Source organism: Penaeus vannamei, chromosome 41 (genome assembly GCF_042767895.1).
Source record: "Penaeus vannamei isolate JL-2024 chromosome 41, ASM4276789v1, whole genome shotgun sequence".
NCBI classification, from domain to species: Eukaryota; Metazoa; Arthropoda; class Malacostraca; order Decapoda; family Penaeidae; genus Penaeus; species Penaeus vannamei.
In genome coordinates, this window is record NC_091589.1 from 15324626 (window position 1) to 15342125 (window position 17500).

Consider the following 17500-nt stretch of genomic DNA (forward strand, 5'->3'; position numbering starts at 1 on the left):
TCTATTCAGTGCTTAAGAACAGTTGTTTTATGAATTTAAAATTTCATTTCAGTGGTAATGAATAATTTTCTCATTAGGGGAAAAATATTAAGAAGTCATAAAAAGTAAAATATCTGAAAAGGAATGTTCTGAAGTATTAAATAGTTCTTTCAAATAAAACAAACCATTATCAAATCAGACTACCAGTCTTGCCCCTTTGGAAGTGTGGCATTTGAGAAGTTTGACTTTTTCATTTTCAAAAGCCATGTTTCATAAAACATACTAATATTATTTATCGAAAGAAAATCCAAAGTATCTACTTTTTATTGTATCTGAGAAAATGTAAGATGATGCATTTCCATAATTATTTTTCCAATTTAGCAGGTGTAAAAAGATAAAAGTATGAAATTTATCAATTTCAGTCATTTTAAATATACCTAAAATTGAGCATTACAGTACTTCCATATGTATATATATAGTTACATATTGTACATGTATGTATGTATAGAGGTGCACACATAAATACTTACTTGGATATACATGTATTAATGTACACAAACCTATGCACATGCATATTCAAATCCACATGTCACAAATGCACACAAACATGCATATAACCTAGGATAAAGCCCAAGCTGGTTGATTAGGAGCTTACAATTTTGCAGTTGTACCTTCAAGAAGGGAGAGTTTAAGAGGCTTGTATAAGTATGAAACTACCCTTAGCTTAATTTCAACTGGGTGACCTTCCCCCCTTCTTCATGACAGTCCCTTTAAAGTAGCTGCAGATACAATTCTTAATGTTACTGTTGTCATTTAGGACTAATGATAATTTTATGCTGGAGCTATATACACGCAAACATATCACCTTGCAGGTGGTTGGCAATTCGTCTAGAGTTCATTGGTAACATCCTGACCTTCTTTGCTGCTCTGTTTGCTGTGCTTGGCCGAGACACTATAAGTGGTGGACTCGTTGGTCTTTCAGTCAGCTACGCATTATCAGTAAGTGGAATTCTTTTTTTATTGTTAGTATAGTAACATAGTTTGCACTCTTCATAGGAAAAAAAACAAGCACAATAAGTATGAATATGTCATGTATATTTTAATTTTATCAATACCCATTAAGTTTTAGAAAAAATCTGAATTATCTATCAGACACAAATATCCTTCTTGTAACTTGTTCTGAATTCACATATTTAACTGAATTTAGAAGTAACTGATTGCCCCACTTCATGTACATAACATTGTTCTATTTTTCAAAGTAACACAAATCCCTCTTTTGACTCTTTTTCATGTATAACCTTTCTCTTTCTCTGTTCTGTATCACAGGAAATCCATTTTTTTAAATTTCTTTTTTCATTTTACTATAGGTAACCCAGCTTGTTATTTCTATTCTTCAACATAGGTAACTGAAGAATCAGTATGAATAAGCTAAGACCAATCCCTTCTTTAAGATATAGAACCTCAAATTCTTTTATTCTTAACACAGGTTACACAAACCCTGAACTGGTTAGTAAGAATGACATCAGATGTAGAGACAAATATTGTGGCTGTAGAACGTATCAAAGAATACACTGAAACCACCCAAGAAGCGGAATGGGAAATCCCTGAGAAAAAGCCACCGGAAGTGAGTACACTATTTGTTTATTATATCTCAGTTTACCATGTAGATGATTTGAAAATGTAAAGAATTTGAATGACTGTGGGTTTGTGTGTATTTATTGTAAGAACAGTGGGAAGACTTTGTATAACTGAGTCTTGTTGTTTTGATAATTTACTTCTGGTAAATGATGCAGATTTAACCAGGTCATCCAGCATTTTCATTCAGATACTGGAGCCTGCTTTAGGTTGATGAATCAAGACATGCAGAAATACTTTTTTGTACAAAACTTCATGATTTTGAATTTTTTATCCTAAATATTGAAATGTTTCTGGTTCTTATTCTAGGACTCCTTTTGCTTTGTAGAATTGAAGTGAACAGACAACATTCTTGTTTCAGTACTGGCCAGAGCACGGGGTAGTCGAGTTCAATAAATATTCCACAAGATATCGGGAAGGCCTCGATTTAGTTGTGAAGGATATTGATTGTAAAATATCTGGAGGAGAGAAGGTAAGAATTTTTATTTTTGTTATAGGTAATAGTCTGAGCTGAGAAACATTTCTCATGTATTTTACAAATCTTACTCTTCAGTACCATGCGGTTCATTTACTCTATGGTACATGATTTATTTAATCAACCGTTATGATGATGAGTAGTTTTGACTGTTTGTCTATAATGTGTTGCTGCCATGCATATAATTTTCTCCGTGGTAACAAGCACTTTTGAAGCCAATTATGTGTAAGTAAAATTGACAAAGCAAAACTACAATACCCAGTGGCAGTGTGCGAAGGGCCTTACAACATATGAATATGAATAGGAAACCTTTTTATTTTATTGTGATCCAGCTACAGATGGTTTATTTCATAATAAAACATTAAAAGATTTGCTTTGGGAATAACTTTTTCAGCTTGTTTCAAATTTATTGGGTAAGTTCTTTATTTTAGGAGTTTTTCTACTAATATCAGTTGCAACTTCTCGTGTTCATTATATTGCAGTTAGATGTAATTATCTTTTAAAGAAAAATAATTGATTAGAAATAATTAACCCCTACAATCCGGATGACGTTACATTCCCATCATAGAAAAATCTGGGTCGATGGCCAAGTAATGAGAACATGCTGTCATTAGACAACATGGCCACGGGCCAGGTGATACGAACTTGCCATCATTAGCAAAGGCCAGGATGATGAAAAAGACTCTCCACTAGTGTACAAACCTCTTGCAGTGTGATTAGACTCATTTGGCATTTAGAAAGGGGCTTTTTTATTATTACCATCAATAAACAAATGTGGAATGTAACATGTGTAAGCTGTGACTGGAAAAGTGCTGGAGGATGCCATTTCCATGCCAAGCTTTGTATTCCTGGCTGCTGTGACTAGTGTATTACGGGATATTGAAAATTATGGAAAAGTAAGATATATGACACAAATAACCAAATGTTCCATTTTTTTTACTTGCACGAAGTTGTATCCTACATAGAGAGATGATATTGAGTCTGTGCAAGAAAAATAAGCTATTACTATCTGTATAAAATAAATAAAAGACAAATGTGGACATTGGAAAATGGTAAATAAGATTAAAAAAAAAAAAAAAAAAAAAAAAAAATATATATATATATATATATATATATATATATATATATATATATATATATATATATATATATATATATATATATGCTAAGTAACTTTGTATAAGGGGGTCACAGATTCTTGACACTGCTCATGGGTGTTTATGCGTGCCCGGCCTTTACACCACACGCCTAAGATGTTGGCTATTTATGTAACCCACTGTCCGTATTTTCGGCATTATGATTTCTGTGACACAACCAGAGCTAATGGTTTAAGAAACAAGTATAAAGAAACACAAGTAGAAAGAAAATTAAGAGAAAGACAAATGTACAAAGTAATGCACTTCTTGCCAAGTTAGAATTTTCCATGGCTACCTTTGGTATTGTCCAAAACTTTATTTTTGTTAAAATATTTACCAAATAACTATTGGGCAATTTTACAGATTGGTATTGTTGGTCGAACTGGTGCTGGGAAATCTTCACTCACATTGGCGCTTTTCCGCATCATTGAAGCTGCTAGTGGAAACATCACAATTGACAAGATTGATATTTCCAAAATTGGTCTCCATGACGTACGCAGAAGATTGACAATTATTCCGCAGGTATGAAGATCTTTCCTTCCCTTTCTTTTTTTATCATCATTATTATTATCATTGATGTTGTCACCCTCATCAATACCACTGTACTTCCAACATTACCACTGGTCCACTATCATACCACCCACCACCAACACGATATCATCAGCATACACCACCCCCACCACTACCACTAAACACGACCTCCACCACCACCAAACACCACCTCTACCACCACCAAACACCACCTCCACCACCACCAAACACCACCTCCACCACCACCAAACACCACCTCCACCACCACCAAACACCACCTCCACCACCACCAAACACCACCTCCACCACCACCAAACACCACCTCCACCACCACCAAACACCACCTCCACCACCACCAAACACCACCTCCACCACCACCAAGCACCACCACCACCACCACCAAACACCACCTCTACCACCACCAAACACTACCTCCACCACCTCCACCACCACCAAACACCACCTCCACCACCACCAAACACCACTTCCACCACCACCAAACACCACCTCCACCACCACCAAACACCACCTCCACCACCACCAAACACCACCTCCACCACCACCAGACACCACCACCAAACACCACCTCTACCACCACCAAACACCACCTCTACCACCACCAATCACCACCTCCACCACCACCACACACCACCTCCACCACCACCAAACTCCACCTCCACCACCACCTCCACCACCACCTCCACCACCACCAAACACTACCTCTACCACCACCAAACACTACCTCCACCACCTCCACCACCACCAAACACCGCCTCCACCACCACCAAACACCACCTCCAGCAACACCAAACACCACCTCCACCACCACCAAACACCACCTCCATCATCTACACCGCCACCAAACACCACCTTGACCACCACCAAACACCACCTCCACCACCACCAAACACCACCTCCACCACCACCAAACACCACCTCCACCACCACCAAACACCACCTCCACCTCCACCAAACACCACCTCCACCTCCACCAAACACCACCTCCACCACCACCAAACACCACCTCCACCACCACCAAACACCACCTCCACCACCACCAAACACCACCTCCACCACCACCAAACACCACCTCCACCACCACCAAACACCACCTCCACCACCAGCAAACACCACCTCCACCACCACCAAACACCACCTCCACCACCACCAAACACCACCTCCACCACCACCAAACACTACCTCTACCACCACCAAACACTACCTCCACCACCACCAAACACCACCTCCACCACCACCAAACACCACCTCCACCACCACCAAACACCACCTCCACCACCACCAAACACCACCTCCACCACCACCAAACACCACCTCCACCACCACCAAACACCACCTCCACCACCACCAAACACCACCTCCACCACCACCAAACACCACCTCCACCACCACCAAACACCACCTCCACCACCACCAAACACCACCTCCACCACCACCAAACACCACCTCCACCACCACCAAACACCACCTCCACCACCACCAAACACCACCTCCACCACCACCAAACACCACCTCCACCACCACCAAACACCACCTCCACCACCACCAAACACCACCTCTACCACCACCAAACACTACCTCCACCAGCTCCACCCCCACCAAACACCACCTCCACCACCATCAAACACCACCTCCACCAACACCAAACAGCACCTCCACCACCACCAAACACCACCTCCACCACCACCAAACACCACCTGCACCACCACCAAACACCCCACCACCACCAACACCACCTCCACCACCACCAAACACCACCTCCACCACCACCAAACACCACCTCCACCACCACCAACACCACCACCACCACCACCACCACCTCCACCACCACCAAACACCACCTCCACCACCACCAAACACCACCTCCACCACCACCAAACACCACCTCCACCACCACCAAACACCACCTCCACCACCACCAAACACCACCTCCACCACCACCAAACACCACCTCCACCACCACCAAACACCACCTCCACCACCACCAAACACCACCTCCACCACCACCAAACACCACCTCCACCACCACCAAACACCACCTCCACCACCACCAAACACCACCTCCACCACCACCAAACACCACCTCCACCACCACCAAACACCACCTCCACCACCACCAAACACCACCTCCACCACCACCAAACACCACCTCCACCACCACCAAACACCACCTCCACCACCACCAAACACCACCTCCACCACCACCAAACACCACCTCCACCACCACCAAACACCACCTCCACCACCACCAAACACCACCTCCACCACCACCAAACACCACCTCCACCACCACCAAACACCACCACCAAACACCACCTCTACCACCACCAAACACCACCTCTACCACCACCAAACACCACCTCCACCACCACCAAACACCACCTCCACCACCACCAAATACCACCTCCACCACCACCACACACCACCTCTACCACCACCAAACACTACCTCTTCCACCACCAAACACTACTTCCACCACCATCAAACTCCACCTCCACCACCACCAAACACCACCTCCACCACCACCAAACATCACCTCTACCACCACCAAACACCACCTCCACCACCACCAAACACCACCTCCACCACCACCAAACACCAACTCCACCCCCACCAAACACCACCTCCACCCCCACCAAACACCACCACCACCACCATCACCACCAAACACCACCTCCACCACCACCAAACACCACCTCCACCTCCACCAAACACCACCTCCACCTCCACCAAACACCACCTCCACCACCACCAAACACCACCTCCACCAACACCAAACACCACCTCCACCACCACCAAACACCACCTCCACCACCACCAAACACTACCTCTACCACCACCAAACACTACCTCCACCACCACCAAACACCACCTCCACCACCACCAAACACCACCTCCACCACCACCAAACACCACCTCCACCACCACCAAACACCACCTCTACCACCACCAAACACCACCTCCACCACCACCAAACCCCACCACCACCACCACCAAACACCCCCTCCACCTCCACCAAACACCCCCCCCGCCTCCACCAAACACCAGCTCCACCAGCACCAAACACCACCTCCACCACCACCAAACGCCACCTCCACCACCACCAAACACCACCTCCACCACCACCAAACACTACCTCTACCACCACCAAACACTACCTCCACCACCACCAAACACCACCTCCACCACCACCAAGCACCACCACCACCACCACCACCACTACTATCATACCACCCACCACCAACACGATATCATCAGCATACACCACCCCCACCACTACCACCAAACACGACCTCCACCACCACCAAACACGACCTCCACCACCACCAAACACCACCTCCACCACTACCAAACACCACCTCCACCACCACCAAACACCACCTCCACCACCACCAAACACCACCTCCACCACCACCAAACACCACCTCCACCACCACCAAACACCACCTCCACCACCACCAAACACCACCTCCACCACCACCAAACACCACCTCCACCACCACCAAACACCACCTCTACCACCACCAAACACTACCTCCACCACCTCCACCACCACCAAACACCACCTCCACCACCATCAAAGACCACCTCCACCACCACCAAACACCACCTCCACCACCACCACACACCACCTCCACCACCACCAAACACCACCACCAAACACCACCTCCACCACCACCAAACACCACCTCCACCACCACCAAACACCACCTCCACCACCACCAAACACCACCTCCACCACCACCAAACACCACCTCCACCACCACCAAACACCACCTCCACCACCACCAAACACCACCTCCACCACCACCAAACACCACCTCCACCACCACCAAACACCACCTCCACCACCACCAAACACCACCACCAAACACCACCTCCACCACCACCAAACACCACCTCCACCACCACCAAACACCACCTCCACCACCACCAAACACCACCTCCACCACCACCAAACACCACCTCCACCACCACCAAAACACCACCTCCACCACCACCAAACACCACCTCCACCACCACCAAACACCACCTCCACCACCACCAAACACCACCTCCCCCACCACCAAACACCACCTCCACCCCCACCAAACACCACCTCCACCACCACCAAACACCACCTCCACCACCACCAAACACCACCTCCACCACCACCAAACACCACCTCCACCACCACCAAACACCACCTCTACCACCACCAAACACCACCTCTACCACCACCAAACACTACCTCCACCACCTCCACCACCACCAAACACCACCTCCACCACCACCAAACACCATTTCCACCACCACCAAACACCACCTCCACCACCACCAAACACCACCTCCACCACCACCAAACACCACCTCCACCACCACCAAACACCACCTCCACCACCACCAAACACCACCTCCACCACCACCAAACACCACCTCTACCACCACCAAACACCACCTCTACCACCACCAAACACTACCTCCACCACCGAACACCACCTCCACCACCACCAAACACCACCTCCACCACCACCAAACACCACCTCCACCACCACCAAACACCACCACCAAACACCACCTCCACCACCACCAAACACCACCTCCACCACCACCAAACACCACCACCACCACCACCACCACCACCACCAAACAACACGTCCACCACCACCAAACACCACCTCCACCACCACCAAACACCACCACCACCACCACCAAACACCACCACCACCACCACCACCACCACCACCACCACCAAACAACACGTCCACCACCACCAAACACCACCTCTACCACCACCACCATATAGAATGTAACCCAATGTAAATATAATATAAATTGATATATGCTTTTCAAATAGAACTTATTTATTTTTTTTCCATTTAGGATCCTGTGCTGTTCAGTGGTACGCTTCGCATGAACTTGGACCCTTTCAACCTCTATGATGACGAGAAGGTCTGGTCAGCTCTGGAACATTCTCATCTTAAGGACTTCGTTTCAGGCCTCAATGCTGGACTTCAGCATGAAGTGTCTGAAGGAGGTGAAAACCTCAGGTGAGTGGTGGCAATCTCTTCTTTTTGTATTTCTTCTTGTTCTCTTTGTTCAAGTTCTCGTTGTTCTTGCCATTCATCTTTGTTGTGTTATCCCACTTATTTTCTCTCTCTCTCTCTCTCTCTCTTTCCCCCTTTTTATTTTTATTTTATTATTATTTTTTTTATTGTTATTATTATTTTTTTCATCATTCCATACTTCCTTTTTTTTCCATTCCTCTTTAAGTGTGAAAGTTTCATGAGAATCTCCTACCACTTTTTTCTTCTTTTTTACTTAATTACTTCACACTAGCCTGCCTGACCACCTCTTGCATTCTCTGACAGTGTTGGCCAGAGGCAGCTTGTGTGTCTGGCTCGAGCTCTCCTCCGCAAAACAAGGGTGCTGGTCTTAGATGAGGCCACAGCAGCTGTTGATTTGGAGACTGATGACCTTATTCAGCAGACTATCCGCCGGGAATTTGCCGATTGCACTGTGATCACTATTGCTCATAGATTGAACACAATCATGGACTCGTCAAGGTAAGTGAAGGCTTGGATTAGTTTTACCAGAATTTATTGAGTGTCAGTTTTTATAAATAATTTGTTGATTAATATTTGTTTTTTGGTTCAGTTTAATTTTATATATAATTTTATGATTGTAAGTTTTTGAACAGCAGTTGAATGCTCATGATATTTTAGATGATGAAATATATGATTGTATTTAAAGATGTATCGGGATCTTTTCATTTTGTTTCATTTCAGAGTTTTGGTCCTAGACAAAGGAGAGATCCGAGAATTTGAATCCCCGGAAAACCTGTTAAAAGACAAGAAATCAATATTCTATTCAATGGCCAAAGATGCAGGTCTTGTATAATATATTTTTCTTTAATATACGGTACTTAATTATGTCAATATATGAAAATAACTTGTCCAGTGAAGAACACCCTTCAGGTATTTTAATGTACTTTACTGTTTATGTTCATAATTGTTGTGCAGAAACTATTTTATTTTGAGGATAAAATAAATTTATCATGTTCTCATATTGTCTGTGATTTAGTATGTTACAGTTTGTACTCTTCAGATGTATGAATATACTGTACTTTTTTCAGTTACCCGTTGTATGAAACATCTTTTGTTATGTTTGTCTATGGAAGTTTGTTTTCAACTTTTTTATGTACAATGAAACTGTGCATTTTTCTGCAGTTTTTTTTTTATGTTTAGTGTTTTGTAGTTTTGTTTTCAACTTAGTGTTATTTAAGTTATGCGTGATTCTGTAGTTCTTGAATGGTCAAGAATTGGAATGGTGAACATAATTTGTGTAATGTACAAGTGAGAATAAAAGTGGAAGATTTTTTTTGAACCTTAACTTATATCCTGTAAGAGGCTGTTGTTAGAGTACTCTAAAGAAGTAAAGATAATTATTTTTTGAAAATGGTACATGTTTGTACTTACATTGTTTTATTTAAGATGCATCTATAACACCATTAGTAATTGACTTCTGAATAGATTTAAAATTAAACGGAAAATTGTTTAATGTATATTCAAAGCATCATTTTTGTATATGTAAGAGTTTCACATTTGCTAATTGTTTGTAATTAGGATTTTCTGTAATTGAGGAGAGGAAGAATTGTTATTCAAAAAAAACATGTCCATGATTTAGAAGACTGTTTTGACTTATTTTTACATCTCGTGTGGGTAGCGCTGAAAAAATTCAAGTCCTCCATTCTAAATAAATGTATAAAGTGTGAAGATAGCTGTTGTGATTCAGCTGATATTGTGAATATATACATTTGCATTTCTATTTAAGATCAGAACTATTTTTACATTTTGAATATTGCAAAATATTTTCTTTTAGTTATTGACGCTGATATTTGTTAATCATATGGAAAGATTTTATGTGTATGATATTACTTTTAGCTAAGTTTCAATATAATTCCGTTTGTTGATTCTCCCATATTTGTATTTTTATTATTTCTAGTAATCAACAAGTACCTGTAATTGTTAGTGTAGTTCAGGATTTTGTTTGTGAAAGAGATATATAACTTAAATTTTTCTCAAGGGCTTGTGTGACTTAGTACTGAAATTCAATTTATTTAATAGTTTTCATCATTAAAAAATTTAGATAAAGAACACCTTTAAGTATTTAACATTTGTAACAATGTATATATATTTATCAAAGTAAATTAATGTATTTACTTTGTTTGTGGCTTTAAATGATGTTAAAGGTCAGGGCTGAGAAACCGTTCTTATTTTTTAGTAAAAGCTAACTTTCTGGTATCATAAAATGAATTTAATCCACAAATGAAATTAATAAATATTCATAATTTTGATGACATCCAAGAAGTGTGAGAAGCCTTGTTAGTGTCACAGAAGCTTTTCCTCTCCCAAGGCCTTACTCTTCTTCCAAGCAACCTTCATCAACATTCTGTCTGTATTTTTCTCTTTTCATTAACTCACTATCTCTTTATCTGTCTTTTTTTAGTAATATATTGATTCATCCATTCTCTCTCTCGTACTTCCTTGATTTTTCTCTTCCTCCTATTCAATAATTTTCTCTTTATCTACTCATTCTTCATGGTTTCTCTTGTATCCCTCTTTATTTCATTAATTTGTACTTTACTAATACCTAAACCAGTTTTTGAGCAGTTGAGTAGATATGCGAAGATATCTGTCAATTCAACATTAGACACGAGCAGCAAGTGCCATTTAACTTCTGTGATATCACTAAGGCTACCCTCATTTCTTGAATTCACATTTGATTCCATGACTAGGTGCACGTCAAGAGCAATTTCTTGTTTTCGGTTGAAGAGAATTGTTGAATTATATTATTGAAATTCTTTTGGCAAAATGAAAATATGATAGGCCTGCACTTTTAATTATTATTTATTACGTAACAGTTTGAAAAAAATAAATAATTATTGAACTACTAGAGCTAAAATCTTGAATAGTCTTCACATGTACTATGTTTGTGTTATACCTATTAATTGAAAAGAAAAAGGAACTTACATGTATTTTGAACTATTTGTGCATTTTCAACTCAGTGATCTGCTTTTGTAAAATGAACAATATGTAGAAAGACAAAACTCAACACAGAAAGGAAATAAAGAGCAGTTTTAGAGAAAAATGTTTTATTTAAAGATTCCCAAACAATATATACATATCTAAAGTATTTTTTTTTTACCAGTGACCATTATTCATTGTAACTGTAATTCACCTGCTGCATATATATCATAGATCTCATTAGTTATTTCTAATTAGCAATAATCTATTTAGTGATGCACTTTCACACATACATGCAGGCATTCAATCACACTCACTCACTCCACTCATTCACACCTCCCTCTCTCTCTCTCTCTCTCTTCCTCTCCTCCTCTCCCTCCCTCCTTCCTCTCCCTCTCCCTTTCTCCCTCTCCCTCTTCCCCACTGCCTTTCCCTCTTCCCCACTGCCTTTCCCTCTTCCTCCTTCCATCTCCCTCTTCCTCCCTGCCTCTTCTGTCTCTTCCTGTCCCTCTTCCTCCCTGCCTCTTCTGTCTCTTCCTCTCCCTCTTCCTCTCCCCTCCTTTTCCCTCCTCTTCCTCTTCCTCCCTCCCTTTCACTCTTCCCATCTCCCTCTCTAATAGTAATACTATGAAGTTATTATGGGGTATAAAAAGAGAGAGAGGAAGTATTGTTTGTGTTTTTATTTTCAGTACTGGCAAGAACATTTTTGTGCTAAATGCTGCTGTAATGTATATATGCATGTTGATGCAGAATATGTAGCAGGGGTGTCAGTTGGGGGCTGGGGATTGTATATTTTTGCTATTAATCCTTTGGTTATGTTTGCCAATGTTACACCTACATAGCTTTGGTTATAGCAGCTGAAGCCCCCAGCTGATTGTGCTCGCTTTGCTTGCCTACCCCCCTTTGCCCCACCTGAAAAAGCTGGATTGATGCCCCTGAGACGAAATTATCAGGTAAACCAAGCCAATCCAAGATCTATGCCATTTCTGGCATAGAACCTTGAGGTCTCAATTGTAGGTTATTGTTGTATCACAGAGCACAGGCACTTTAAGGTGGATTTTTGGGCAGTCAATTTTATCTTTGATTGTTCCTGTTTTTATGTGTTTTATTGGGTAGTAAATCAACATCGGAACCTCCCTCTACTTTGGCAAAATGATTCAAACAGTTAGGGTGATATGCAAGAAGGATGGAACAAGACCTAACCATCACACTCCATTTTGTAAAAGTGTCTTGGCGATTTCTCTGGTGAAGGAAAGCCATGCTATAAGGTTGTAGTATTGTTTTTAAGAAAGCCATGATATAAGGTTGTAGTATTGTTTTTAAGAATGCCATGATATAAGGTTGTAGCATTGTTTTAAATGTGTTTTACATGGCACCATCATCACCAGCAACGGGTTGAAAGTATCCACCAAATAAGAACAAATTTATCTCTCCAGTCCTCTCATGCTATTGCATATTGTACTGCAACATTTGATAAAGCTTCCACCACTCTGTCTCGGGTTTCTTAGACATCCGCTACCATGTAGTGCTTCTGCTTTACTCTCCCGTGAACGTATGCGGCGCATGGCGATCAATCACGTACGAGTTCCACGCCACATCACGAATGACCCTGAATCGAGGTAGAACAAAGTAGCATAAGCTCCTGAGTAACCACATAGTGAATTGGGACTTAGATCACAGTTTCTAGGAAGCAAATGTAGGGACCTCAAGGCCCTATAATGACCACAGAACTGAAGCGCCTTTACATGGGTTGCGCGGTGGCACGCACGCATGCACGCACACATACAAACGCACGCACGCACACATACAAACGCACGCACGCACACATACAAACGCACGCACGCACACATACAAACGCACGCACGCACACATACAAACGCACGCACGCACACATAAAAACGCACACACACACACACACACACACACACACACACACACACACACACACACACAAATATGCATATACGTTTATAGACATGGACCCTACAACTCCAGGGCACTCTCTCCCATGGACCTTGCTCTCTCCTACGACTTATGTATTGATAATACCTTAAGCGTATTGTAATCTGACTGGTTTAAAGCTCCATTACTCTGTTATATGCGTTTGACAAAAAAAAAAAAAAAAAAAAAAAAAAACATGTATCTTCAAATCTTTCATCCTCTCAATTCATTTGCTTATTTAATATATTATATCGAATTATCAAGAATTAAGCATTTAACATCAATAATCATACAGCTTATTCCGATTAATATACATCGGAAATGCATACCAGTAGCTATACTATTCATCCGAAACTTGGTCTACTGCGCTGTACACACGTTTTAGAGTTGATTACAATGCAGATGGAAGCATATTAAGAAGAGAAGCTTCCTTTTCATTGAGTACTATGTAAAAAATAGTATTCCACTGATGATGGAGCCCGGATAGGGTTGTCCAAAGAATAGGGGCAGCCTCAAAAAGAAAAAAAAGAAAAAGAAAAAAAAGTTCACTGAGCAACATGACACGACAGATAGCACGACCAACCTCCAAACTAGTTATATATATATATATATATATATATATATATATATATATATATATATATATATATATATATATATATATATTACCATTAATCTAAATTATGAATACGTCTTGCTGTTTAGAAAGCAAAAAGCAAGAACAGGCCTAAGCATTTCCAGTGCTAGTCACTGATTCGATGGAATCAATTTAGGAAAGTGTGCACTATCTCAGAGTAAATTATACTCGTCACGATTTATGAATGGAGACTTGGAAATAAGATGATTGATATCGAATTTTTGTTACTAAATATGAAAAATAAATGGTCGACAAATATACATCTTCCCTTTATGAAACATGCGCGATGTACTACAGATTTTATTAATCCCTTGGACATGAATCATAACGTGTAACAAAGTGAACCGATTGTTTGTTGGCCCAAGTGATATGAACTGGAACTAACGATGATATTTTTTAACAGCGAAACGAGTAAAAAGAACTTCACCCGTGAACTGACTTATTGAAGCCTTTCCACAATGTCAAGTGGTGAAAACGTAGCATTTCTGTCTTCGAGCGTAGTAAATCCATCATGACTTTTATTTGGTAACGATCGCCAAGAGTAGTGTGAATGAGTTGCCAGCTGTTACTTCTTGGGCGGAAAGACCCATCCATGCTGAGAGCGATACTGACGGAAGATTCCAATACTGTGACTTTTTATGGCCGTTGATATATCCTGTCAATGCATTTTGTGCTTTTGTTGTTGAGTATTAATGTACGTATAATGCTGTCTGCATACCTTTTTCCAATATTGCATACTATTTTCAATACTGTATATGTAAATCTGCATGTTTTCCTCTACTAGTATATCTATTTACTAATCTATCTATCAGTCATAATACGTAATAATCAAGCTTCCAGGTGCATGTGAAACAATCGTACAAATTTTCTTACCTGGAATCTATAATGCATTAAAAATCCTAGCCAGCAGTGACGTAATATGTCTGCCCAAATAAAACGTTATTATAGGATATCTTTTCCCAACCATCCGTTTAATGTTTACGTCCCCAAAGCCTCTCTTTTTAGGCTTGAAATCTTCTTGGAGAGTAGACATCTTCCCAAAGCCGTATTTCCTTCTCTAGACGCACTAGTCTTCAAATGTCACTGTCAATTACCTATTTCCTTTTCCTTATTCTAAGTTATTACATGTCACTGATAAACTGTTATGCTGATTGGTAATGCTAATTAGTCCTTCTATGATAGTCATTTACTTAATCCTTAAAGTGCTGAATCCCGAGTTAACTCCTTGCATGGAAGGCTATGGCGACAGGCAACGGAAAGTTCCGTCAATTGGGGAGTATTCCAGGTTTTACCTTCATAAATATTACATATATGGCTTTCACATTGACAAAGCATCGTAAGACCTGTATTTATACGAATAAAACTGTGTCCTGAGTCATTGGTCTCATCTCTCTCTTTCCCATTTTGTTTATCTCTCTGTCTGTCTGTTTTATCTCTCTCTCTTTTACTCTCATTACACCATACCTCCTCCTCTTTCCATCTCTCTCCCTCCTCCCTCTCTCTCTCATTACCTCGCACTCTCCCTCTCTCTCTTCCTCCTCCTCTTTCTTTCTCATTACCTCGAACTCTCTCATTCTTTCTCTCCCCCCCCCCCCCCCCCCTTTTCTCCGCCAAACACAAACCCATTCGCGCACGCGTCGAGCGGGCCAGGATACCCGGCAGCAGATTTAGGGGCGTAGCTACCGGGTCCTAAATGGGCAATTGGAGCGGTGACATGATGGTCTCGGATCGTGGGAAGGCGCAAGAACCTACCCTCAGGGACAGAAGCTGAGATGAATGCCAGATGGCAGCATTCCGTTACCAAGGTCATCTTGTCACTATACTATATGGTTCCCCCATTATAATGGTTTCATCCAGCATCCCTGACGTATCCGTCCCTTGAAGCCTCTTCGTGCAGGGCTCGGTGCGGTGCTTCATTAATACTTCCAGACTATCTGGAGACAGGTAGTGTCTAGGGCCTTGTCCTCCGCCACTCTTTTGAACTGCTTCCGGAACAGGTGGTGCTCTGTCTGTCCACTCGGAACCTTAGAAGATCCATCGACGCCTTGGTCTCGGCTGGAGCTCCAGACTGAAAACTTGCGTGCGCGCAAAATATTGCGCATTTTTTCTGTTTTCACCGCGCAGTATTCCTGTTCTTATATGCTGGCCGCGCAAAGTTGTCGAAGTGCACATTTCAATAGCGTACATAGCGACGTATAAATAATGTATCATCAATCACTAACGTTACATAATGAACAATGAACCGTGCATTTTTGGACAAAATGAAAATTTACCCTAGGAAATTACAACTTCCGAAAACAACTTGCCCGCGCATGTAAGCTTTCTAGTATAGCTGGAGCTAGACACGACTTGCCTCCTGCTCTGGTGCCTCCGACGTCGTTCCGGTGGAGACCGGATTTTCTGTTCACCAGCTTTTTCCGCCGCGTCTGCAGGTGACCCTTAGCCTTCGCCGTCGTCGCCCCCCACACCCTGGCCTTCTTGCTGCGAGGGCTTACCTTTCCAGTACGACCACGGGTTTACTAGGATAAGGGGTTGCGAGGGAAGGAGAGAGAGAGGGAGAGGGAGAGGGAGAGGGAGAGGGAGAGGGAGAGGGAGAGGGAGAGGGAGAGGGAGAGGGAGAGGGAGAGGGAGAGGGAGAGGGAGAGGGAGAGAGAGAGAGAGAGAGAGAGAGAGAGAGAGAGAGAGAGAGAGAGAGAGAGAGAGAGAGAGAGATAGAGAGAGAGAGAGAGAGAGAGAGCGGGTATGAGGTAGAGACCTCGAGGCAGTACCACCGCGCCGCTTGCTGCCCCTCACTACTCGGAGAAGTACCGCTGTCGTCGGAAGCTCACCTCTGGGCCCTCGTCGGCCTGGTACAGTCTGGGAAGAAAGTCCTCGGAAAGGTTTTGCGCGTTTTGTTTATTGTCCAAAGATGGCGCTGCGCTAGATGAGTAAAAGTTCATTGCCGCCCTCGTATTTTCCTCGATCTTGTTGAGCCAAACTCATGCTTGAAGCAATGTAATGAAACCCTCCAACCCAGCTCTGGCCTCCTTCCCTCCTCCATTCAGGAATCCGCCCCTTTACCACACAGCGATTGCAGCGCCATCTCTGGGCAATAAACAAAACACGCAAACCATTTCCGAAGACTTTAGTCCCAGACTGTACT

At 42.6% G+C, this 17500-nt stretch overlaps 1 protein-coding gene across 1 annotated transcript in view; it reads left to right on the top strand.

Moving 5' to 3' along the window:
* MRP (Multidrug-Resistance like Protein 1) overlaps positions 1 to 11904 on the top strand; it is a gene marked incomplete in the record, with an annotated part of 45321 nt that extends 33417 nt beyond the window's left edge. The window contains 7 exon segments of the mRNA XM_070118245.1: positions 852 to 978; positions 1466 to 1603; positions 1976 to 2086; positions 3589 to 3747; positions 8638 to 8804; positions 9126 to 9320; positions 9543 to 11904. Of these exon segments, the coding sequence (XP_069974346.1) occupies positions 852 to 978; positions 1466 to 1603; positions 1976 to 2086; positions 3589 to 3747; positions 8638 to 8804; positions 9126 to 9320; positions 9543 to 9654 (1009 nt within the window).
* Positions 11905 to 17500: the final 5596 nt, after the last annotated feature.